Source organism: Anser cygnoides, chromosome 23, assembly GCF_040182565.1.
Source record: "Anser cygnoides isolate HZ-2024a breed goose chromosome 23, Taihu_goose_T2T_genome, whole genome shotgun sequence".
NCBI classification, from domain to species: domain Eukaryota; kingdom Metazoa; phylum Chordata; class Aves; order Anseriformes; family Anatidae; genus Anser; species Anser cygnoides.
The window spans coordinates 6772139-6797189 of record NC_089895.1 but is presented as its reverse complement, the minus strand read 5'-3'; the positions used below and the strand labels follow the sequence as shown (position 1 = coordinate 6797189).

At 41.0% G+C, this 25051-nt stretch overlaps 1 protein-coding gene across 1 annotated transcript in view; it reads right to left on the bottom strand.

The window, feature by feature from the left end:
• The window catches only part of PLCH2 (phospholipase C eta 2), an 89748-nt gene that overhangs the window by 59863 nt on the left and 4834 nt on the right, over positions 1-25051 (bottom strand). Inside the window, exon 4 of the mRNA XM_066982216.1 lies at positions 13773-14245. Coding sequence (XP_066838317.1) covers positions 13773-13881 — 109 coding nt within the window. The 5' untranslated portion in view covers positions 13882-14245. The remainder of the gene's footprint in view (positions 1-13772; positions 14246-25051) is intronic.

Below are 25051 nucleotides of genomic sequence, written 5' to 3'. Positions count from 1 at the left end.
CCAAGATCATGTGTATTTTAGGCTAAAATTTGGTTTAATAAATCAAAATAGTTACTGACTTTAAAAGCACATGAGATTACAACATATAGTAAGCAAAAAAAAACCTTAAATGAGATGTTTCAGAGCAACAAAAAATAAACACATTTAGTTCCAAAAGGGAAGAAATAGGTTTACTTCAACATTGTGAAATACTTCTGTAGCATAATCTGAAATGAAAATCAGTAAAATGCAACTTCATGTAACATTTCACGTTTGGTGAAACTGTAGAGATAGAGAAACACGTGTAGAGTAAACGGTTTCGTTCAAGCTTCTCCAGCCATCTCTTTAAGGGTAACCACTGCCCGCAACAACCCAACGAATTCAGTCTGTCCTCACTATCCACAGGCCATGGTTTGTTCGTTCTTGGTAATAAATTATGAATACCCCCTATACACATCTGTTACTCAAATCACCAGCTAAATAATATATGAATAAATGAAGAGACTCCTCTTAGGGGAGAGAGCTGTGGGGGACCAAACTTTGAACGATGTGCTACAGCAGCAAGCATCAAAGCGTTACTATCAGGTTTGACCTCAGCTGGGTTTTGTTTTTTAAAAGGGTTAGAACTGAGCTCTATGAACATGAATGGCTAACCAGCAGGGGCATGGCATGAAAGCTTGCCCAGAAAATATATGGAAGAAATAGAGGGAGAGAATGAAACCCTAAATGAAGAAAGTGGGTAGAAAGAAGAAAGAAGTGATGCAATCTGAACACACAAAGCCTGCCATAAAACCAAAGGTGGAAAATGGCTACTCAAGGAAGCTTCTAAGTTCATTCTAATTTTCAGTAATTCTAAGCTTATTCTAAAGACACAAACAGTCCTTGACAATATTCACCCAGTCAAGCCAACCACGCAGCTATGCCCAGTAAAAGCACAAACTTTGTTATTCTTAGTAGTTTGTTATGAGATGTCATAAATTTCTAAACACATGTGCAAATAATTTATAATTTCTGTTATGCAGAGATCTTACTGCTGCTTCAGGCAAAAAGAATCCACATTAAAATACATCTTCAAATCTGTATTTCAAAACAATGTCTTTGCAAAGGGGAGAAAGTGAACGCTATACTGCACTAGGCTGCATCTCCACATAAAACGACCCTGAGGTACATTCCTAGAACATCCAATTAAAGCTTGTTAGACCAACATTTGAATGGATTTGAAATGAACCAAAATTTCCCTAAGAGATCAAAGGATGAAAAAAGCATTCTTATGTCACAAAGTGAAGGTAAGGGGAATTAGGCTCATTCTTACACGCCCTATCTGATTAAACTCTGTCTAAATCAAGTAGTCATGGATTATACTGGCTACTTTGATTCCCTGGGCACAATCTCTGATGTGTTGCTGAAGATATCTGATCATTAGCCGGCCTGTTGAATTCCCTACCAGCATTACACACATAATTTTTCTTCCTCCATGGAGGTAGGTTGATCTTGGCAGTGCTACTTTTAGTTCCGTCCTGTGGATGCATGCGAGCTTCATTGCCATTACATCCGATGCAGGACAGTGTGTCCAGGTAATTGCTAAGGCCTCCTTTTTCAGTACGCCCCATCCACCGAGAGCATAAGCATCACCTGTTCAGGTGCTGGGGAAAACAGACATCATTTATTTCTCTGTTGTAGAAATGAAGTGGAACAATTTGTCACTGCACAACCTGCTGTCCCTAAATTACCTAGCTATGCCACGTGTTTCACAACAGAAAAAATAGCACGGGACGGTCACACAGCTCACTCCAGCCTCTGACTTTTATTACTGCCTTGATTTTTTTTGTTCTGATTGAAGTGGGAAAGCTGCATAGCTTGGATGTTACTTGGAATCAGCTAACAACTTTTACTGAGAAGCAAAGAGCAAACTGCACGCAGTGCTATCAGTCAAGTTACCTGAATTCACTGTAACAAATAAAATTATGGTCTAAACCAGACAGCAAACCAGCACAGACTCTTTGTTGATATTTACTGGCAAAATCATTCTGATACCAAAACTGTATTTACGAGCCATCACGGCTGCAATACCCAGAGAATACAGGCTTTATCCATGTCCTACGTGTCTGTAAGATGTCTGTAGGATCTAACATCTGGTATTTGCACATCTCTCCCAGTGGAGGACTAATTATAAGCATCACAATAGTACTGTGGCAAATTAATGCTAGAAGACTAGGGAAGATTATATAAAGCCTACAGAGAGAAATAAAACACAAGAATAGAACTGTTTCTCTGGAAGAATATCCCTAAGGTCACTGGTTTTGTGGACACAGAAAGAAAAAGAAGGTAGTGTTCCACCCCGCAAGCAGCAAGTGCACGTTCCGCAGAGCTCAGAACAAACCCTGGTCTCCCTTCTGCATTTGCTGAGGACCTGGCAGTGCACAGCACCTGAATGCCTGCGGGTGCTTTCGACAGTTAGATGTGTTCCATGTGTTAGCTGTAATTTACTTGTCAGTCATTTATTTGACTAATTGCCTACTCAAAGTGGTTCATCACACACGATACCTGAAGTGTAACAACCACCATTAAAGATGCGATAGATTTGCCCTCAAACAGAAGACACAAGTAACGCCATCCTCTGTACATATATGCTTCGTCATAAAACATGTAATTGGCACGTGCATATAGAGAACCACAAAAACACACAATGCTGGAGAATAAGTTTCCAATTTAAATGTTTGCTAATGGCTTAAATGAACGATGTACCACAGCCAAAGCCAAGAGGGACGACACAAGCAAATCTGGTCAGCAGAACCTACACAGCAAAGCTCCTGTATAACCACCGAGAGGATGCAGGTACGTCAGACCCCTGTGGCAATTAGCATAAAGGTTTCTATTCTAGACAGCAATGATTAACGCCAGTTTGAAGGGATATGTAAAATACAGTGCACCGCATTGTGGGGTGGTCCCTCTAATTTAAAAGGCAACCTCTGTTCCCTCCACCAGCAGTCTGCAAGGCACACGTAAATGTAGGGTCTGTAGCTAATGAAACTGCTCTGCTGTAAACAAATCTCAGGGAATTAGGAATTGCTATACCTTGAGCATTACCATTTCCCTGATGTGGTTTGTATTTCATTTCCAGTAAGTGGAATGGATTTTAATTTACTTAACACTCTTTTTATTCATCTGGATACCGTGGCCATAATTAATAAAACATGCCATCAGAGATAAAAGAGCTTCTGAATGACAGTGTACTGGTAAGATTTTTAAGAAATAATATCCTCTAAACACAGTCACCGACAGCTAAATTAATATCTCTGGACAAGTGAGAAAAGGAAGAGTTATCTTATGTTATCAGAGTACAACTAGAAAACAACTGTGCCCATAAGCACAAGTGCAATTTATCCTCTAGCTAAAATTCCAGTGTATATGGTAAAAAGAATAAATTCACCTACTGTGCTTCTGCTGTGGGCTTCCTAAATCCATTGTCTTCTAGAGATAAGATTATTTTTTCCCCATTTGCCTCTATCAGAACGTAAAAATACTCAGCATTTTCCCTCCGTCATGCTCCCTCTTCTGCAAGTCTCTTTCTGTTTGTGTGAGAAGGCAGTTTAAGTTTCATCCCATTTATTAGCTCAGCCACTGAGGAATCTCTGTCAGTTTTCCGATGGTACAAGCTCCTCTACTTGTAGAGAACACCCGAGGAAATGGGGGAGAGAGAAAAGGTAAGATTTTATCTGAACTACTTTGGCTGGAACAATTAACACTTCCCTGCCTGGCATCTCCTTTCCTGGTATCTTCAGTGTCAGGTCCTCCGTGGCAATAGGAAATTCCTTATGACAGCTGTTTAATCCTCATGCTCCTTTTCAGATTGCCTCTGCTTTTCTCTTCCCCTGCTTATCAAGGAGTGGTACCCGATACCACCGCAGCCGTGACTTCTTACAACCCTACGAGGCGTCCCTTTTCAATTATGCCAGAGGGAGTAAGGATCCCAAATTCCATGGACTTTCTAAGTCTACTGTGATCCTTAGTCACTAACAGCTAAAAATTCTAGAGATCTCTATTAGTTGGTGGAAAATAAATGACTAATTTGGGTTAGTCTTCAGTTAAAGTTCTTTTAAGCCTCTAACCCTGAACAGCAAAAATAACAGATCAAAATTATTTGCAAAGAAATGTACCTTTCTACCACCTTTATCACAAAGCTCTTAACTTTTTGACCTGAGAATCACTTTTGTTCCCTTGCTCTGAATTTATGCTCTTGTAAAAATGGAGGGTTTTGCTCCCTTTTCTTAATCACCTGGGACCAGGAGAGAGTTTTAACTTTTTATCCCTGACCACAGTAACACTACTACAATGTAATTTTTATCTAGAGCTGCATGAGAAAAAAAAAAAAAAAAGGAAGAAAAAAGTTGAGCCTCTTCGAGTTCAGTACAGGATGCACCAGAGTCAAGGGGATGAAGATGGTCTCGAAACAGGTGCAAAATCATTTGCTTTCTCCTCCTTCATGGAGTCAATTGTCTGGAACTTCAGCATTTCAGGGAGCAGCATTTCATACCTTCCGAATGGTTCAAACACTTGGTCTCAATTCTCTATTAAAATTTTGGCATGTTAGCCCTAAGCGTGGTTAAGCAAGCATTATTCAGAAACAACTCTACTGATCATATCCTTATGGAAATGGTCAAAACTCAGTATTTGAAGATCTGATGCTTATCTAACTTTCACAATTATATAATGCAGCACAATACAGTACTTAATTAACAATACTCACATAGTTAAAAACATGAAATGAAAGAAGCTTTAAATACAGGGAGAAGGTACGCAGGCAGAGTGACAAGGTGACATTATCATATAAAATTCAGGAAAACGCCAAGGCGTATTTTAATATATTCAGATCCTTGGTGAGCTTATTGCCTGAACCTTGCTTCTTCATCTCCATTCAGAGAGGAACCTCCTGAATTCCTCCCAATTCCGAAGGGAAAAAGGAAGTTGTTAGGGTAGAACAAAATAAAAGACTAAACCTGTTAATGTTTCTGTACTTAAAATGCATGCCAAACACCACTCGCAGTCGGGGTAATGGAAGCCTTATTTGTTATTTGAGATAAGGACTATGGATAAAAAAAAATACCCCACACATTTGAGACATTACCAGAAAAGCCAAGTGTTTGTAGAGGCAACTTCCAGCTCCGGAATTACCACATGTGCACGCCATATATGTTCCTTTACAGGGCTCCTTAGCTCCACTATTTGCAAGGGCTGTTACCACTATCTGCAGAAAACCACTGTGAGCTGCTTCAGAAGACAACCAGTCAAAGTTTTTTGTTCTCTCAAGAAACAAAGCGTTCCTCTCTCAAATATGAGGTATTTGACCTCAGATCTAATTTGCAGAGAAGATAAAAACAATGATAAAAAGAGAATTCTTCCTTGCAGTTGACAAGCATTTAAATGTTTGAGAATGTAAGCACTTTCTAGAGCCAGGCAGGTTTCACATTATCACACAGATAGGTATGGCTTGGATTTTAAAAAGCCAATTACCCAACTCTAAATGCAAATCAAAGCCAGGCAATAGCGCATGTTTTAAGACACAATGGCTAAGAGTAGCTTGGCTATATCTGCATTCATTTTTAGAGGGATTAAATTTACTGTAACTATCAGCAGATACAAATAATTCACTTATGAGAACGTGTAGGAGGGAGAGATTTCATTTACAGTGTTTACAAGAGCTGCATCCTTTTGTGAGCTGGCTTGACTGACAGATTTAATAGCCAGATCTTAAGAACTTCCCACAGATAATGCCAATATCATGGAACTTTGTTAAGGAATACTGCATTTCCCCCACACACCCCCATCTTCAACAGCCACAGAGGCTAAGCCTCACGCAGATGAATGAAAGGAACATTTTCCTCTCGCAGCATTATAAAGACTTGGTCTTTGATTGCTCCAGCACTGCTTCACTCAACCCAGCACTCAGCTTACTCCCTCTAAACATACTGCGCTTATTCTGACCATCTGAGCACTATTTTTCCCTATTTCACTAGTTTCTAAGAATCGAACTACAACCACTACGTAGCCAGAACAAGCAGTTCTACATCTCTCCTCCTGCATGGCAGCAGCAAATAGCCTCTTGCAACCGTTCCTGCAGCTATGCACACACAAGCACGCACGCTGTGCAGTATTCTGGGGCTACTTGTGCAGTACTGGTCGTATACTGTACGAGAACCATATTTCTGCATCACCTTTGTCATGGTACTGTTCCTAGGAACTGCCTAGTACCCGTGGAAATGGCACGTACATCCCCTTGTTCCAAAGTCTGTCCGTCTCTCTCCTTCTGGGCCGGGTTTGTGCTTCTATCCAGCAGATGGCAACAGCGACGCACGCAGCCCCTCAGATCCGCAACATTCTCTGGAATGTGGGCATAAACACTACTATGTACTGTGCTTCAAGTGTCCCACTTCCCTCCACACACTTACCAAATCTCTGCATGCAGCAACAGATACACAGGAGAAAGAATGAGGGAGTGGGAGGAAGGGAGAAAGTGACGAAATCGCTGAGGAAGGAGATTTTGGAGAGGAAACAGAAGGTAACATTCAGGTGATCGAGTTTCCTAATCCGTGCCCAACCATAAAGCCCCCTCTTAACACCAACACATCATAAATTTACCGTGCTTAAGGCTTTACTTCAAGAGGGTATTCCACTTCTCTTGTAAGTGACACAAAAATAAATCTACCGAGAAATCTAAGTTACAATAACAAAAGTCTCTCCTATCACGTTAGCAGACTGCTACGCTTATGCGTGCAGTACAATGGTTTCTGCCAGCATGGAAAAGACCCCAATTCCGCAACATAATTCACTGAGTAGTTTTTAGTTTGCTTTCGCTTGATAACTGCTACAGAAGAAACAGAGCTGGTGCTTGAATTGACTGCCCAGCACGGAAAGGCGAGGCCAAGCCGCAATGTCCCGACCGGCAATGGAGAAGAACCAAGAATCCTGACCTCTGCTTAATGTACCCTTGTGGCTCCCATTGCTATTCTGGCAGTTTCACGACCTCCCAGGCATTTGTCCTCACGAAACTCACAAAGTAAGGTTGCTACCAGGTCAAGGGATGTCTGAATTGGAGGCAACAAACTGCACGCCTCTCTGCTCCACTGCAGGTGTCAAATTCAATCGCGGTTAGACTCCCAGCTGCCAAGGCATCTCAGCGGGGATGTCGGAGCTGAAACGAGTGAGGAGACTGAACACCTTTATGCATCTTGGCACAGAGCCTCTGAGAAACACAATACTCTGTACTAAAACAGGCAGGCAACAACTCTTTACTAAAGCAAGCAGGCAAAAACCCCAATCAAACAAAACCAGGAAATAAATTAATCTAGGAGGCTTGATACATTCAACAGGCAATGAAAAACTATTTGGGATGGCAAGGCTTAAAAAGCTCACTTAATCCAAACCAATATCCTTATGGAAACAAATATCAATTTCTCAAAGAGATCAGAAAGGAGTACATGGATTATACCAGCTGAAAGATGACACAAACGTTCAGCAGTAAAAATAAAACGCAAAGTCCCCAGACCCTGCTTGGTCCAGATTTACTGCTGAGCTGTGTCTTGTATCACCGTTTATCCTTCAGAACAAAGGATTGGAAAAAGAAATAAATACATATGAGGAGTGTTGTGAGGGCACTCTAGGTAAAAGAAGATAACAGCTAAGAAGGAATCCAGGTTGTGGAGTGCTTGTATCAGGCTAAACACAAGCAAGAAAGTTCAGAGACTGTGTTGCTTTGTATCATGGCACCATCGATCAAGATCATTGGACTGAAACATTCCAGATTTATTCTGTCGCAAACTTGTAGGGCTTAGTCAGGTGAGTTTTAAGGAATTCACCATGCACATTAGCGACCTCAAGAAAGATTTCTGAACCTGGGACCAAGTGGTTCAGCCTGCCTTCTTTCGGAAGGAACATGCATACATGTAATGAACGGATGGATAAAAGGAAGACCACCGCTGCCCTCTAGTGTTAAATTACCATCAAATATGACCTGAGGACCAAAGTTACTGCCATCAGTACAAGAACCTTTCTCCTTGACAACATAGTACGTTACATAAATGGCACAATTTCTTACAACTTTGTCACCTTGTAAGGGGACATGAAACAGCTCAAAGGCTGAATTCCTTCAAAAGATTTTTATTTGAAGTTTTTGACAGTATGAAGAACGCTGTATGAGCATGGGCAATAGAAGGTAGAAACAGGAAAACAATCAATTTTCAGCTTGTGAAGAAGGCTGTTTCATCAGTCCTCTGATCCTTCTGATCCAGACCAATGCACGAGGTGAAAATACATCAGTTTGCGATCTCTCAAGTAAAACATCTACCTAAACGTTTGGCTGCTGATTTCAATGTATATTCTTGCAAAAAGAACAAATTTTGTTCACAAAAGACCTTTTCGTTTGTTTGTTTTTAAATAAAAAGCAATCTAATTTGAACAATTTTGAATAAACTCCGCTATCTAGATGGGGTGGCCACACAAAACTTCCAAGGCTCGGACTCTTGGATTCTAGAGATGGTATTTTGCAGGACAGTTCCCAGGCAGCTGCTATCAAGTACACACAAGTGCCCCTGTCTAGAAGAGCTTACCATGGTTATTTCATTACTGAATAATGTAGGTGGAGCATTATTATTTGTTTCAGCACTGGTGATAAGAGATCCAAACATGACTGGAACCTGCCTGCTGTGCAGGAGTAGCAGATCCCACCTACTATCAAAATAAGACTGATGACGGAGGAGGAAGTGAAGTTGCCCAAAACAGTCAAAAAATAAGTTGGTGACAGAATCAGAACTATCTTTAGATATCCTTGGAGTCAAGTCTTTTTTCCAACAGTCCACAGACTCGTGATAGCTTTTAATCACTGTAAACTGACATCGCCAAAGGAGACAATAGCACATTCTAACAGCCTCACTTGTTCATTTCTGCCTCTGCAGCACAAAGTGGGACAAACGGCAGCGTGCAGCGTTCATTACACTTTAGTCTCCATTGAGCAAGAAAAAATGTTGAAAACAATTCTTGAAATTGAGACTGTACAAATACTTCGGGATTTCATGTCAGAATTCTGTACTATCCACTGTCTACGTTGTACCAAATCAAGGAGACCGCCGTGCTCAAGTTGAAACACTTGGAATAAACAGCGTGTCTTTTCAGATTTTATTCAAACTGCATCAACAAAAAGAAAAAGTCTTTTTTTGGTCACTCACTAATACAAGCAAAACTAGTAGAGCATCAGTTCACTTTTCATCCTCAGCTGACAGGCAAGTTCACAGCATTGTAGCTCGACTCAAAGTTACTTTCGGGCAGCTGATGCTAACTCCCAACCTCACTTGTGTCTGCTCAGCTAAACCTGCACGCTGGAGATTTCCATGGCAGCAGCACTGATCGCGCAAACAGGCAGCATGTTAGAGCCACACGTTGAAGGCCATCTTAAGTGCTTCTCCAGGCTAATCTGATGTACCATATACCTAAGCAAACAGGATTTTGCATGTCTGTGCATAGCACTCTTTCATCAGTTTAGAACGGAAAACTGAGTCTAGACATGCCAGAACATATTTAAAAAATAGAGGATTACTGAATTTGCCACGCATCTCCTTGATTTTGGACTTTCCCAATGCCGCTGTAATAATCTTGAATCACTATTATACAGCAAAATGATGTACAAGTTAAATGCATTCCACTCCATGCATTCCTCATCCAGACACAGCCTACACAAAGGGAGTCCTGATTCCAAAAGAAGCAATAAGTTTTGAGAACTGTTCTTGTCTCAAGTGATTAGACAAACCAGGAAAGCACAGATGAATGGTAAAAGTTTCAAGCCATCTAAGATTAATCAGTACTGACTGAAGTAGATTGTAGGTAGCTGAGGAGGATTTAACCACACAGATTTACACCAACCAGGATTCTCACTTGCTAGCTCCACCCTTCCCAAGCTTTCTTGCAGGTATATTCACTCAAATGAGAAAGCTGAAACGTCAACCCTTGAAAACATATGCTTGATAAAGCTGAAGTGTCATTTTTGAAAGCAGAGACTACTCAATCAAGCAGTTCAACAGTAGTATTAGCACTTCTGTATACACTGTTTAGCATTTATTTTAATACAAAAGTGAAATAAGCGAAGAGAAGAGCTGTCACTGCAATACACAGCGTTTAAACTGAGTCATTTCGGAGGTACTTAGGGAGATAAGAGGAAACCAAACTCCAGTGGGTGTTCTGAGCACATCTGCAACGCTCAGATTCCTGAGCAGGAGCCCAGCTTTTGTTGGGTTCCGACCCACTCGCGCTGGAATGCTGGAAGTGCTGCACAGGCACAAAGACGACTTTCTCCCCCTCCAGCCAGTTCTGCCATCCCTTTGCACTTTGTCCTACACACCCACTGACAGAGCTTTATGTCCTGATTTATATAAGGGGCAGTTCTTGTTCGAGAGGCACTAAAACAATTCATCCTACAAATCAAAAGTAGTTCCCTAGAAGTCTGTCTCCATGCTGCAGTAATAACTGGAACGTGCCATCGCACTGCGGCACCGTCAGAAAGCACACCGACGTGACGCACCTGCTTCACCTCGGTCTCCGCAATTCTCTTTCACACCCCTTGCAAAACAATTTATGAGAAAGAGCAAGAAGAAAGAAACATCACCACAGCTGGGGGGATCTGCAGATGAGAGGCAGGTAACACAAGCTGCAGTAAATATTTTGCTCTATGTCTTTTGCACTGTAATACAGCAGGACTGGGGCAACCTTCCCCAGAGCATGCAGACAAGCTTCGATCTTGCAGTTCGTCAGCACGTGAAGATGAACTGAATGCAAAAGACTACAGTGGAACGCTAAAGACCAGGCCTTAGGTATTCTTCAAGAGATTCATCCGCTATAAAGAGCACCTCTTAGGAAAGGGCCCAATTTGGTGAAGCACAAATATACGAGAAGATAAAGCTAAGAACTAATATGCGGGCAATCACTTATGGGGTGCATTTGCACAGGCGAGCTATTTTTAATACAAAACAAATATATTCAACCTCATTAGTGCTAGTAAAAGCTATACATGGCAGTTCAAACAGTAAGCCAGCAGAAGACAAAATCGATCTCAATTGCTGGAAATTCGGCTAAAATGATGGAATTAGTTCCTTTGAGAGCCCAGCTAAAAAAAGTGTTGTCTACTTCATGTTCTCCTTTACTGCCTACAGTCATATTTCAAGCAAATGAGTCCTGAATTGAATACATTAAGTAGCAATTAAAGACTTGGGCTAAATCTATTGTATTTTCAATGCAATGAGCCAGCTCCTCCTTCTTTGGAACCCTCCTATAGCACAAATTCATCTGCCACAGACATCAGTTACACAATTCCCTTCCTCCTACTCAATCTCCAATCAACACCTGATGTGCAAAATCACATCTGTAATCTCCAGAGCTTCCTAAGATAAGAACTCTTTCCTCTGAGCAAGCTGTCAACACTCAGAAAAGACCAACAGCCAACAATAGTTATTCTTTGAGCTCTGCAACTCGCAGCTCAACTCAGACAGCTTCATGGCACAGAGCCACAACCCGAGGCGCTAGAAATCTCCCCCCCCAATCCAATTCAAGGAGGATTTTCCAGAAGCGATCGAATCAAGGAACAAAAGCTGCGATCAGTTTTGACAGTCTCGGCCTATGATGCTAATTTACATTTTAAAAATATCTGGCCCCAAATGTTTTGCTTTGAGAAACAATTTGGGTTCTCCTTGTTCTTACGGCCTTCGGAGCTGCATTCTACCACGACGATTCCCCCTTGTTTTCCCAGCATTCAGTGTTCCCTCTGGAATTCATCTGTTAAAGATTGAAGAATAAAATATTTAGGAGCACCTGGTGCTGCTGAATAAAGGAGCCTGGTTGAAAGCCAGAAATAGTTGATAAGTAACTACACCAGTGTCATTCACAGAAAAGGCTAATGCTGTATTCTCAATGAAGTTACAGGACTACAAGAATTTCTTGCTTAAGGAAAATTACTCAAACAAGAAAAATAATTGTTTTGTCTCAGAAAAAGCCTCAGCATACCTCACTGCCTTCTGACTGCAGTCAGAAACCAATATTTGCTCTAGCAAAGCTGTATAGACCAAGTTCTCCAGTTCTTACAAATTGTGCTTTTCCCCCCAGTCCTCTTCCCTCTCAAATTCATTGTTCTTAAGAATATGATTTCAAACTAAGGACTCTCCTATTTGGGATCTTTATATATTAATTACCAACATGAGATGCCTCAGAGATCTGTGGGAATAAAACTTGCAATATCAGATTTGAGAATGTGTATGTCTTTCCTCCTGCTGGAAGTAGTCCTGATCTCTGCTGGTTCCTGGCTTAAGCCCTAAAGCACAAGGCTTAAAAATACCTCCCAAAATTCATCACTGTTGGTTATAAACACTCTTAATTGCTGCTATGCATATTAGTGTCCAACTCCTTTTATTTAATCTTGCTGAATTCTTCACCCCAATAGCTTCCTCAAACATTCCCTATCGTGAGGGATCAGTTGCAGATGAGAAGAGATCATATATACACTGCCCATAAAATTTCTATCCTGCTTAAGCCACAAGTCAGACAATGATTCAGAGCCAGTTCGTTATTGACACAAACCCACATTGCTTGAAGATCTGGTAAGCAAGCGGAGAGCTCTCCTTCCATCTACCTGTGAGTTTTGCCAGGTCCCAGTTTATTGCTACACCATTATAATTTACAGCCGCAGAAGACGATTTTCCTTTAGTTTGGAATGGAAGCGCTTGAAGAGCTGGGAAACTGGCATCTCAAAAGGACTCCAATCATTTATTCAAGTATAAACCATTTACACGAAGCTACCAGGCTGCCTAGCATGTCTTGGGAAACACTAGTAACATTACAGTTGTTTTTTGTTATCATGCAGCAAAAAGAGCTCATAGCACAATTTGCAGCCTACCTACAAACACTGAAAAAGCAATTCATTCCTTCATGCAAAATATATTACAAAACCAGATATTAATTTCACCATCCATGAAAATCACCATGGAAACAACTCTTTTCAATGGAGACAGGAGGTCAGGGATCGGGGGGTTAGTCCAGGGGTCAGCTTAAAACACTGAGCCTAACAATAGCTGGGTTTTAATCATGCCTGCAAATGGATGGACTGCAACTTCAAAGTACCTCAATTTTCCTGCATATTAGAGGGTTTGCTACTGATGGGCAAACACAGCACTGCGCTGACAAACAAATCAAAGCAGTTTTAACTTTCCAAAGACTGCACGTGTAAAGTCCATCACGCAAGACATCAACTCCAAGAATGCGTGATGGGAAAAGTTTAGTGATTCTACAAATAAAGTCCTTCCACTTGTCTCTGAAACATCACAGACCACGTGTAAGTGAGACCGAAAGGACTGATTCAGACAAATCTATACTATAGAGGGCAACATTCCTTTTTTTTTTTTTTTTAAATCTAAACTTGCTACAATTTCTGCCCTCTGGCATCACTTCATTTAATTCCCAGACTATGTCAGGTGTTTGTAGTCTCATATATACCACCAAATCCCGGACACTACTGGAACAGATCCAAACCAGGCCAGTTTCTAGGCTCTTCAACCAAATTCTCTTCACCACATGAGCTACACAGTAAAAAAGGAATTGAGGAATTAATTCAGCCCCCTGATTTACAAGTACAATTCCTTCAAACATATTTAAGGAAATGTAGAAGTACCATATGAAATGTCAATACCAAAAAAATAAATTTGGGATAAAAGAAAACATTTTCAATACCAAACCATTACGTGAAAGAATTGTAACCTTTCACTTACCTACTGTGATGACGTTTGCAGAGAGGAAATGGAAACAGCTTTCATTATGGAGCATGAGTTCTCTTTGTGTTAAATCCTCTGATACAGATTTTGGAGAAGTCAGAGCCATCTCAAGCTTTCAGAGCAACCTAGCAACAGTGCTTGCTCTAAGTCAAAGTATTTCAGAACGTACGTCTGCAGGAAGATTCAGTCAAGTAATAAAAATCGGAGAAAAATGAAAAATTTCAGAGGGTGTTGTTGGCTTAGGTAAGAAATCGCAGGAAGTACCTTATCTAGAATTCCACCGTCAGGAGACTGTCCTGGTTTAATCCTGCTGACACATATTCCACACATTGATGAGTAGAAGTTACAGTGAGGAGAAAGAACTACCGCTCAGCTCAGTCTTTGTAGAATGGATGTGACAGCCCTTCCCAGCAGCACGAGCATTACAAGCACTCCGTGTTTCTTCCCAGGATCTCTTGCACGCCACAGACCTGGAGAAGACAAGATTTTTAATAATGGAAGTTGCTTTAACTCTTCATTATATAACATTTACTACAGAGACATAGCTGGATTGCATACAATGGAGCGACCTGTTTATAGCTGCTTATAACCAGATAGCTCCTTGCACAAGAGAAGCACTGACTCCTCTTTCCCTCACCCCAGTACTTCCTATAATCAGACAAAATTATGCTGTTGCAGTAACTGCTCCAGAAATCAAATTACTCCTGCTGGGTTTAATTATACACACACGTATTTACACATATATACATGCAGATAATATATACATACACACACATACTTAATTCAGACATTTTCTAGAATAAGGGAAAGTTTCAGCTAAACTCCCAAAGCACAGCTTTGCGAGCTCTTTGCTGTGATGCTGGCTTCTTCATTCAGCTCCGTCTCTTACCCTTAACAGCTCTTTTCTGCTCTTACACGCTGTCAACTGCCTCCATACTTGTACCTCTTCAGTCGTCTGGCATCCATCTTCCCTTTTCCCACCTAATTCTCTCTCGCCCACTGGCTACAGAGGACTCACCTTTCCAAAACGTTCAGATCAGTAACTTCCTCGGAGAAAGGAGGTCAAAGACTCCCTCCACCAAGAGCAATCACACAAGGCACAAACCTGGGATCCTTCCTTATGCCGGTAACTGTTTGAATCTATGGGAGTCTCCTTCAGTGTGTAATTACCAGTTGAGCTCTGAAACATTGCCCTAACATGTTTTGTTGTGAAAGCACAGATCCAGTTTGACGTTACTTTAGAAGAGAGAGGGCAGTGAGGCATCACTAGTAACTTACAGTGAGTAGAAACAGGGGGAGAAGGTGAGGGGGGAGCTTTGCAGGAAAAGATGCCCAAAGCGATGTCCCCGTTACAGCACCTGCCAGCTGAGAGTTGTACCTCTCTTCTTCTCCTTGGCCCCTCATGCAGCTGCTTTGGGAAGTCATTTCCTCTCTAGGACTGTCTTTTCACCAAGCTCCACCTTCCCCATTCTCTATCTTGTCAGAATCTCCTCTTTTGAGAGGGAGCCTGTCAGTCAGTGAAGTAATACCCACACACCGATCCAAACGCACAGCAACTTCGTATATGGGACAGCAGCGATTAGCAATATTAACCCTGTGGAAATCCACTATCACTAAAATCACTTGTTTCCACATTTAAATGGGGAGTATCTTAACGGGTATCCTGTGGCTCTGAAATAATTTTAGGCATATAAGTGGGTGAAATTCATTTGATGAAGAATATATTAGCTACAAAGCACAGCCGGAAACCAAAACCAAAGTAACACTGAGAATGGATTCCACAAACCAACTGGGTCGCAGGGGGAGATGTAATAGATATTCCGTGCCCCCAAAATAAACATCCTTGTCCATGTCATCTGTCTTCAGTTGTATCCCTTCCTCATTGTCTGTGTGTAGTTAAAAGAATCCAGAACATTCTGCTGTAAACTGAAAAAAACATTTCATGCATTTCTTTGTGCATCCCAATGTGAATATTTTAAGTTAAATCCTTAAATGAATACCAAAAATATATTTACATATACACAGAGAGCTGATTTGCCAAGGCTCATTCTAAGCTTTTCTCTCCTGTGTATACTTTACACTAGACCCTTTACAGAGGCACATTTGTTATTCTGATACTTTTTGAAGTCCAGCTGCAATTCTTTGGCTTATCGGATTAATTGATCCCAGTGCAGGAAAAAAGTGAGCATTTGTAACTCCTCCATGGCAAGACACCTTATCACTGGGGGCGTGTCTCTTGCTGTAATTCATTTGGGGAGGTTTTCATGAAATTAGAAGGGTTTCTTTCAATTCTTATTGATCTGTTTAAAAAATAAATAAATGTTTTTTTGTGTACTATATCTAACTTCTACAATGAGTATAATAGGAATGGCACAGTGGCCTGTGTTCAGTTAGGACACGTTAAAGAATATAACGAACCTCAGCAAGAGAATTGCACTGCTTTTTATACACACAAACAGCATTACAGCAACGTTAAACCAAACAAAACCCTACGCAGCCAGAAAACAGTCACTGCATATCTGTTATTTCTGTGTCTGCTCTGTGCCACTTCTGTCAGTGATTAGGAAATATCTGCAAACACAGGTCTGAAACTCAATATTCAGTTGTGCAAACAATTTAGCAAAAGTCAGGCTCCTCACCTGAAGTGAAAGCCTGCTCTGCGTTCAGTGCTGATCCTACTTTAAGCAGAAGCTTGTCCTAGACAGCCTACCTCCTGAGGTCCCCTCACACCTGAATTATTCTAGGAACTGAAATCAATTTATTACTTGAAGTAGAAATAGCATAGAACACTCATCATAAGAATTAATGATCCTATAACCACCAGGCCCTTATAGGGATTAAAATTCAAGAGAAATATATTCTGTTAATGGCTTCTGTTGAAATCTCAAATGTCCGAAAGCTAACAAAGCACAGTTATCAGACTGCTTTAACGGCACCATCTTATCCAGCAGTGATGTCATTAAAGCATACAAATGCTATAACAATAAAGCAGTTGTTCTCTGATAGCGAGCAACGCTTGCTTAAGACTAAACCTTTGTTATTATATTTGCTGCGGCTGCTATTCCCATACATTGTTTATACTTTGCACTCGCATAAACTTTCGCTGAAGACAGAAAATGTGCTGAGACAGAGCTTAGCTGAGGAAAGGTCTTAACATGTGATCCTGCCTTGCTCACTCTCTCCTGTAGCTGCTTCTTACACCTAGCTTTGGTTTTGGAAGGTGACAGATGTTCCTTATCTAACTTACCCATCCTGCTCAAATAGCATCTTCCAAATTTCCTGAGCATTACAAAATGCATAGCATCAAGAAAGGTTGGTCAAACACAGGGAGGAAGTGAAGTAGCTATAGAAAGATAGATAAATGTGCATTTGTTCTGTAGATTGCTTTCACTTCACCTGGCCCTGATTTACAGTGAATCAGAAAAGACCTAAGAAGTCTTTAGAACTTCAAGACAGAACCAAAACCTGACATTACGAGGTATCTCAGGAGTTAAATCAGCAGTGAACACACTGAAGTGTTCCCTGAAAAGGCCCATGCATCACCCAATTGCATTTCTGAAAGCACCCATCCTGGTGCATCCACACCACCTCTTTAACCTTGGGATTCAGCAGGGAAGCCACAGCTGGTCGGCCAGATGAAGCTGCTGTAACACAGACAAGATCTATAGGCTTCCTTTTCGGAAAGCTGAACTGGTTGGTGGTTATTTTGCCAGGCTCTCACCTCTTTCTTCAGGGGTTATTTGAGAGGTCATCTCCTGTGCAGGAAGTTCAATCACTGTGACTCACTACACACCAAAATGTACATCCACGAGTGAGGAAGATTTAACGGGCACAGACGTTCGTGCTGGTATATACTGACATCATTTCAATGAAAGCAATCACTCCACAATACTTCACATTTACGAGGATGTGGCTTTCTGGGTATTTTAATGTCTTGACTCATGTCAAATTCACATTCTTTGCTCTCCTCTGATTTGGAAGTGAAACTTTTGTGACTCAGCTGATCTCTACATGTCTTGCTTTCATGCAAAAGATGTTTTCTTTACTCAGTCCCACCTTCTAAACTTTCTGTCCAGGTCCTCTGAGACTTTTTCCCTATGTGTCTTCAGCATATCTGTCCTTTCTTTTTTTAAAAAAAGAAAAACCCCAGCTCCCTCCTCCCAAAACAGCAAACTGAATGTTCCCATAAATTCTAGGAAGCCCTAGGCACGTAATTCATCCTTAATAAATGCAACAGGAGGCAACCTGGTATCTCAAAACAAGATTCTTGGGCCAAACTTTCTATGAAGGTAAAGGAGAAACTGTCAGTTGGCTTCTTAGGAAAACTTCTGGTGACAATCATCTGATGAAAAGCACCAGTCACATTCTCTGAGAACGTTTCTTCTCCCTTATACTAGGAAACACTCTGGTCCCTGAAACAGCCCAGAGAGATCCATTGCATCTGGTCAGGGTGCATGAACAAGACTGAAACTGACAACTCAGTTTAAGAGCTCTACCAAAGTACTGTGTCAGATTCCATATTCCCCTAGACAACAGGACTTCAGCCCAGAGGCAGGAGAGATAGCAGTTGGAGACACTAAAATAAACACAACTGTATATGCCATGAACAATCCTTTAGCCATTTTCCTATCACTGTAATATTTAAGGTTCCAGCTCCAAAGACATGTTTTGCTGCTCAGAAAGGCATCGTGCGACACCCCCCAGAATTCAGATGAGCTCTAGTGTCCTCCCGACCAGATGCACCAATGCTGATGATGAAACACGGAAAAACTAAGTCATCGATTCGACCTGAATAGTTTTATCAGGAAGCAGATCAAAAGATAGAAGACCAAAATATGTTATCAGACGGGAGAAAAAATGAAACATTAAAATCCGATGCTTGGGGTTTGCTTTTCAACTCTACAGCAGTTCACTAAGAAATGCTGTTCATCTTAAAGAATGCAATTCCATTCACTGGGCAATTCCACTCAAGATAACTTGCACGCCCAGGCAAGTTACTTCACATCCAAAGCAACTGCAAAAGGAAAGAAGTCTGTTTCAGTACTATGGAACAAGGGGGTAAGCCCACACCTTAGGGTGTGATACACCATTCTTTTTCGCAAGGGACAGAGCATGCACAGAACAAACTGGCATCAGATAGAGCTCTCTGGCAAAAACAAAACAGTTAAAACTATAAGGGGGAGCAAAGAAAAGGTCATCGAGAAAAAAGGACACTGGAACATCTTCCTGGCAGCCGGATGAACTCACCTTATACCCAAAACACCGTCATCCTACTTAAAAGGAACACTTAACATTTGTCAGCTGTTTTTCCTCCTTAAAGCTTGAACTAGAGCTGCATATGCAGGAGAGCCCAGCATTTTTGCTGAATGATGTAACTGCATATTCCTTATGCAAGTAAGGAGACATTATTAAAACCAAAGGATATTTATTCTAGGCTTATATTGACTGTGTCATACGACCTGAGCATTTACTTTACAAAGCTAAACTTAAAATTGAAACAAATTCTCTAAGAAGATACGTAGAGGGCAGACTAATTTGTAATCTTACCTATTTATCCAGAGCTGCCAAAAAACTGTCTTATAGGCTTTACTTGTCACTAGCCAGTTCCCAAACCTATTGGAAAAGGCAATGGAAACAGCACACGGCAACCTATTCTGTCCTAAGGAACATCTGCATTTCATATTAGCAAGGGAGAACTGAAAATTTTTATTATAGACCAAAGAACTAATTAACAAGGATCTCAATCTCATCCAATAGCTTGGCTCACGAGTACTTTGAAGCAGCAAGTTTCACACTATATACCGCAAAGGACAAAAAAGCCTTGGAGAAGGATTGGGGAGAGGAAGATCTCCTTGTTAGGAGACGGGCAGGAAGTGACTCCTGCTGGGACGACTAAGCTTTTGCTGCACTTGGGAATTAGTGAGTCACATTAAAAGAAGAGAAACAGATTATGGGCTCTGATGCCATTTGTATTCAAGAGATTTATAATACTGATAATCTTAATCCTCCTAATTATGTTAGCAGTCCTGGCCACTTTCCAGAAGCCCTACAAAAAATACTGTAAAACTTCATCTAAAAAGAAAGGAGTTTCTTTAAAGAACAGCGCATGTGACCTTTAATCAAACTCCTTTAGCTCTGTACACAAGTTTATTGCCGTAGTGATCCACCTTGTAGATATTATGGAGCAACTCATGCTGGAGGAGGTAAAAAGGAGGTAGTGATACATGTTTTCCTTTTGCAAGTCTGTGTGACTGTTCAGCTTTCTCCTGAGGGTGCTTAGTAGGACTGGATACAAACCCTAAGCAGCAGAAGGGCGGTGAGAGAGGAGGACAGGAAATAATAAAATGAATACATTTTGTTAACTAGAGAAGCAAAAAGTAACAATTTATGGTAACTACTGCTAGTGAAATTATGATATCAAACTGACTGAAAGCAAAGGTGATTCCATCCATCTTTCAGTACATATATTAAATGTACTTATAAAATACTGATAAAATATTGTTCTGTGTGCGTTCTCCTAATGCCATCGTCTATAAAGACGATCTTTCAGACATTTACAGAAGTTCAGTAAGTCTTCATCTTGGATGTAAGGCTGGGCAAAGGGTTCCATCAGATTTGCACAGTTAACAACATTTTCATTCATCAAAGTAAGGAACCCAAACAGAATCAAAAGCATGGGCTCTTTTCAAGCAGGTCTTTCTTTGCACCACCCTACTATAAGACAGAAATTGAGCTGGTGAAAGTGACTGCTAGATTTGTATGCTGCAAACAAGAAAAACATGCTCACACTTGGCAGCTCAAAGGGAAGGCCTCCCCCCCCCCCCAAACATCCAAATTTCTTTCTTTCATTAAAGAATTTCACTCCCCATTAGCAGGAAGGGGCCTAGGAACCACTGGATCCATTTCCACTTTGAGAACTACAGGGCAGTGACACACACAAACACTGACTAATGAACTTGCCACAATGTAATATGCCTTTAGGTCCTAATCAAATACATGTCAAAGGGCAGCTCTGCTTTGCTCACAACCTTTTCCTGGACTTTAGTACTGTGTTAGTCAATAAATAACATACATCAGTCACCTCTTGTCTCACTCAGTATCTCTCTGAATTCATAGAATAGGAAGAAAGAAAGGGGGTAGGATCCTGTACGCTGCAGAAGACACAAAACTATTGAGTGATTTAACTAAGGATGCCCCCAAACCAGTCACAGACCACAATCTCATCCAAAGCCAACAGCACCCAGTCCACTAAGCGATTTCCAAGTGGGCATTACAACAACTGGCAAACCCCATCTCTACCAAAGACTCACTCCAAAGCCAGAGGAGCTTACACAAGCCTTTCTGGCCATTTCAGCCACCCGACAACCTGGTTTATGCTTTCTGTTCAGTATCTGGCACAGCTCCACTCTTAGCCAGCTACCCTTATAGAGTCCAGTGTAGTCACATCCCTGACACACCAAATCAAGTAGAAGAAAATATTTCATTCAGTTCTTGCACCAATCCCACTAAACAATACCAGCATTTAACACGTTTCCAGAGTCAGAGTCTGTGTTTTTCACTCTCCACCTCTGCAGGCTCTAGGGCTTCATCTTCGAGGTACCTCAGTTACATGCTCCACTGTAGCCTTCCACTGGTTGGTCAGACTCCATTCCTTGCTATATTTTTTTTTTTTTTAATAAGTTACATTCCTTCAGTTAAAGGCAGAGAAAACATCTAGAAAATATGTTCTAGCATCTACACACACTGTCTTCCTACACTTGATTTTGCTACTGCGGGAGGACACTAGGAAATTCTGGAAGAACAAGCTTGTAGAGCGTGTGTGGTATGGGGTGGGGGCTGAAGGAGAGGAGGGGGGCAGGAGCTTCTTTTAAGTGATTTTATAGTAACTAGTCCTGCAAGGAGGGCACATCCTCTTAACTTCAGATTCAACACAAAAAGTGGTACTGCAAGTTTCTGTGCAAGGGCCCTTGGCAAACGCCACCTGGAAGAGATGGGAACTGCACGGTTTCTGCACTCTCCCAGGATCATTAACATGTAAAGCTCCTTCACCTTCCCACCTGATTTCCCTCTTAATTTCTGAGGCAGTCCAGAGCTCCATGACAGCTATGAAGATGTCAGAAGATTCTCCAGGAGCTGTTTTTTTATTAAATGGAAACAGGTGAGGCTGTGACAAACAAAAGAATGCAGGGCCAGCTCAGAAGCAGGCATACAAAAATCAATCTCTCAAGTGAAAACTTCAACATTCTGGCTCAATTTCTATCTGGAAAAAAATAAAAGAATCAAGCATGGACTTCAGCTACGACTGCTCTTCCGTGAGCCATTACGCCTCCTGCAGCACAACAGAAACCAAGAACCTAAAAACCATCGCGAAGCATTAGCCCTGCTTGTTTGGATGTCTGCGCTCAAAATAACGCCTGCGAACGCTCATGCAGGCTGCCCGATAGCGGTGTACAGACATCCGACAGAAAAGGAAGTCAGAACTTTGTCTAAGCATGCGTAAAGATTTGTCACAGCCTGCCGTTTTCCATGTAGCTATCCAATGCCTTCACTACACTTGCATGTGCTGAAGGCAAGTGCTCCACCCCAACAGAACAGACGGATTACACGATGCATAAAAGGGTTGGAAATTCCCTACAGATTTAAGGTCTGGGTTCTAAGCAGTGACGTGGACTTCGCATCAGATGATCCTACACTTTATAAAAAGGGTTCTCCACTTCCCCACATAGCTATTTATTAGGTCTACCTTGACTATAGAAAGAACTGTTCCCACCTATAACGCACTATAACAAGCTTCCAGACTTCAATCATTTCCTTTAGAAACAGGAACAATGGATGAAATTAGAATTTAGGCTATTTTTTGTATTGTTAGATGGCTTGATAAAAATAAGGATGCTTGGAAAAAGTAGGTTAGTGCTATTCCAATAAACCTCTTTGAATCATTACAAGTAAAACAGACATTTTTATTTCCATCAGAGAAGCAGTAATAAATGCCTTGGATGGAAATCATCTAGCCACATCCAATCAACTGTAAAAAAAGAAAAAAAAAGATCCATCTTTGATTCAATTTTGCATATCCCAGAAAGTTTCTTTCCTTTAAGGTAATTTGTGTATTCATATGTTAATTACTGCCATAATTTTCTATGTAAAATTGCCACTGCCTTCCAGCTACAGCAATGCGGGCCCTTTCTTTTCAAGAAAGTTTCATTTGTTGCTGAAATACTTCTAGCTTCACACACCTACATACATATTTCTTCATTCTTTATAAACAGTCCCCCCCATATAGTTGCATACATCTCCCCCAACCACACACATGAAGCTGAGGATAAAAATGCATGACTTTGAAACTACAAAGAAAAAAAAGGAAAAACCCCAAAACCACGGTCTTGGACAGCTTACAGAACAAAGCTGATAAAGGAAATGAAGGCAGACAGAGTCTAAAAAAAAAAATTCAAATTTTTGTATTCCATTCCACCAGCTTCTCTTCCTATAATACTTTGATCTAATAATTTTCCATGTGAAACTAATTCACAAAAAGTTTTGTTCACTATCAAGTAGTAGAACTTGGAGAACCAGCATTATTATATCCACCAGTACAAACCACCATACCATGTATTAAAATTTTTCCTCTACATTCCAGCTGCACTGTCACATAGTGCAAGATAACAGAGAATCAGACCCTGGAACACAACTTCTCTGAATTACGAAATCTGATTTAAATTACTTTCTTCATTGGGCAAAGGAGTGCTGTTCAACTCGGATCACAATTTTAAAACACATGAAAATACATTAAAAAGCTGTTACCAAGACCAGGTGACAACCCAAAGGTTGTTGCGTTGTCTGCCTCTTAGAACTCAGCTGTTCTGAGCTTGTAACTACAACCAAGCAGAAAACTTGCCCTGTGCTGTCCACTAATGCACCACATGCCCTGCTGCACGTTACTGCACTTCTCTCAATTGAGAGTGTATTTATAGGCTGATGAGGTTAGAACAGAGTTCAAACCCCAAATAATCTTTCAGGAAAAATACAAAACAAATTCAGCTACCCAAAAAGCCTGCTTAGAAGAAATCAAACCCTACCCAAGCGGATCCCTAAGGAGTTTTTCCATTCAGTTATCTGGCTCCATGTTAATCTGCCATGCGTCTTGGAGCATGACAAATGAGTTGCAGTAAATTCAGATGATCCTTACTGAGAGACTCTTACTGAAAATCTCTTCAGCCTCATCCTATTACCCACTCAAATGTACTTAGACAGTCATTTTCTCAGCTCTGGATTAATTAACAGGACTAACAGGAACAAATTCCAGTGATGTTCACAAAGAAGTTGGCCCCTTTGCATTAGATTTAGGAATGCATTCTGTATATCTTACTTTAAAAACAGAGTCAATACTGCAGCAAACAGTGTGATTATACCCAGCTGTAAGAAAAGTACCTTTCTGGTGTTCTGAAACTGAGCACAGAACTTACAAAGAAGCATACGCTCTGCATCCTTCATCCCTAACCAAGAGTAAAGACTCTTTAAAAGAAGAATTTCAGTCTCCTGCAGCTTTTCACAATTTCTTAATGTTATCAATGAGCTCCCACAGGAGGAAGGACTTCCTGCAGCAACATTCACTTAGATGCTCTCTTAAACAATTCAGGGTAAGGATAGAGTAGTTTTTAATTCAGCCTCATCTACAGAAATGGTGAATGCCCCATAAGAAAACAAAAGCCTTTTCAGATCATGTAAAAAGAGGCTGGCCATACACTAGAGAGTTTTTAATCGCATTTACAAAGCCAGAACATAAATAAAACAAAAGCAAGGAATAACTGAAAACTATGCAGTGGTCTCTAGGGCATGAATTTAACAGTTTTACACAAATTCACAGGCAAGACGTTCCATTAGTAAGTTGCATTTACCAGTGACAAGGCATGAGTTAATAAACAAGCTTTGTAGTCTGCAGTCCTAAAAGTCTTGTGGTTCCATTAGGTGAGGATCTCCAGGAGGTTTGCTTACGAAATGAAACACAAAAGCCCACTGTTAACTGCTCTGTCTTGTCAGATCTACCTGCATCTGCTCATGGTCTCCAGTCTACACTGACAGCCCTCAGCGCCCAGCAGCAGCCGACCTAACACCAGTAGTCCACCTCCTGAGGAGCTCACGGATGAGGTGGCATTTCTTCATCTGCTCTTCCCACGCTGGTACTGAGGTTATTACAATGCAGTTTTGGTGAGGATGCAATAACTGGGATACGTATAATCTTGCCTGCAATTAGATAACCAGTATATCTCATCAGTAGT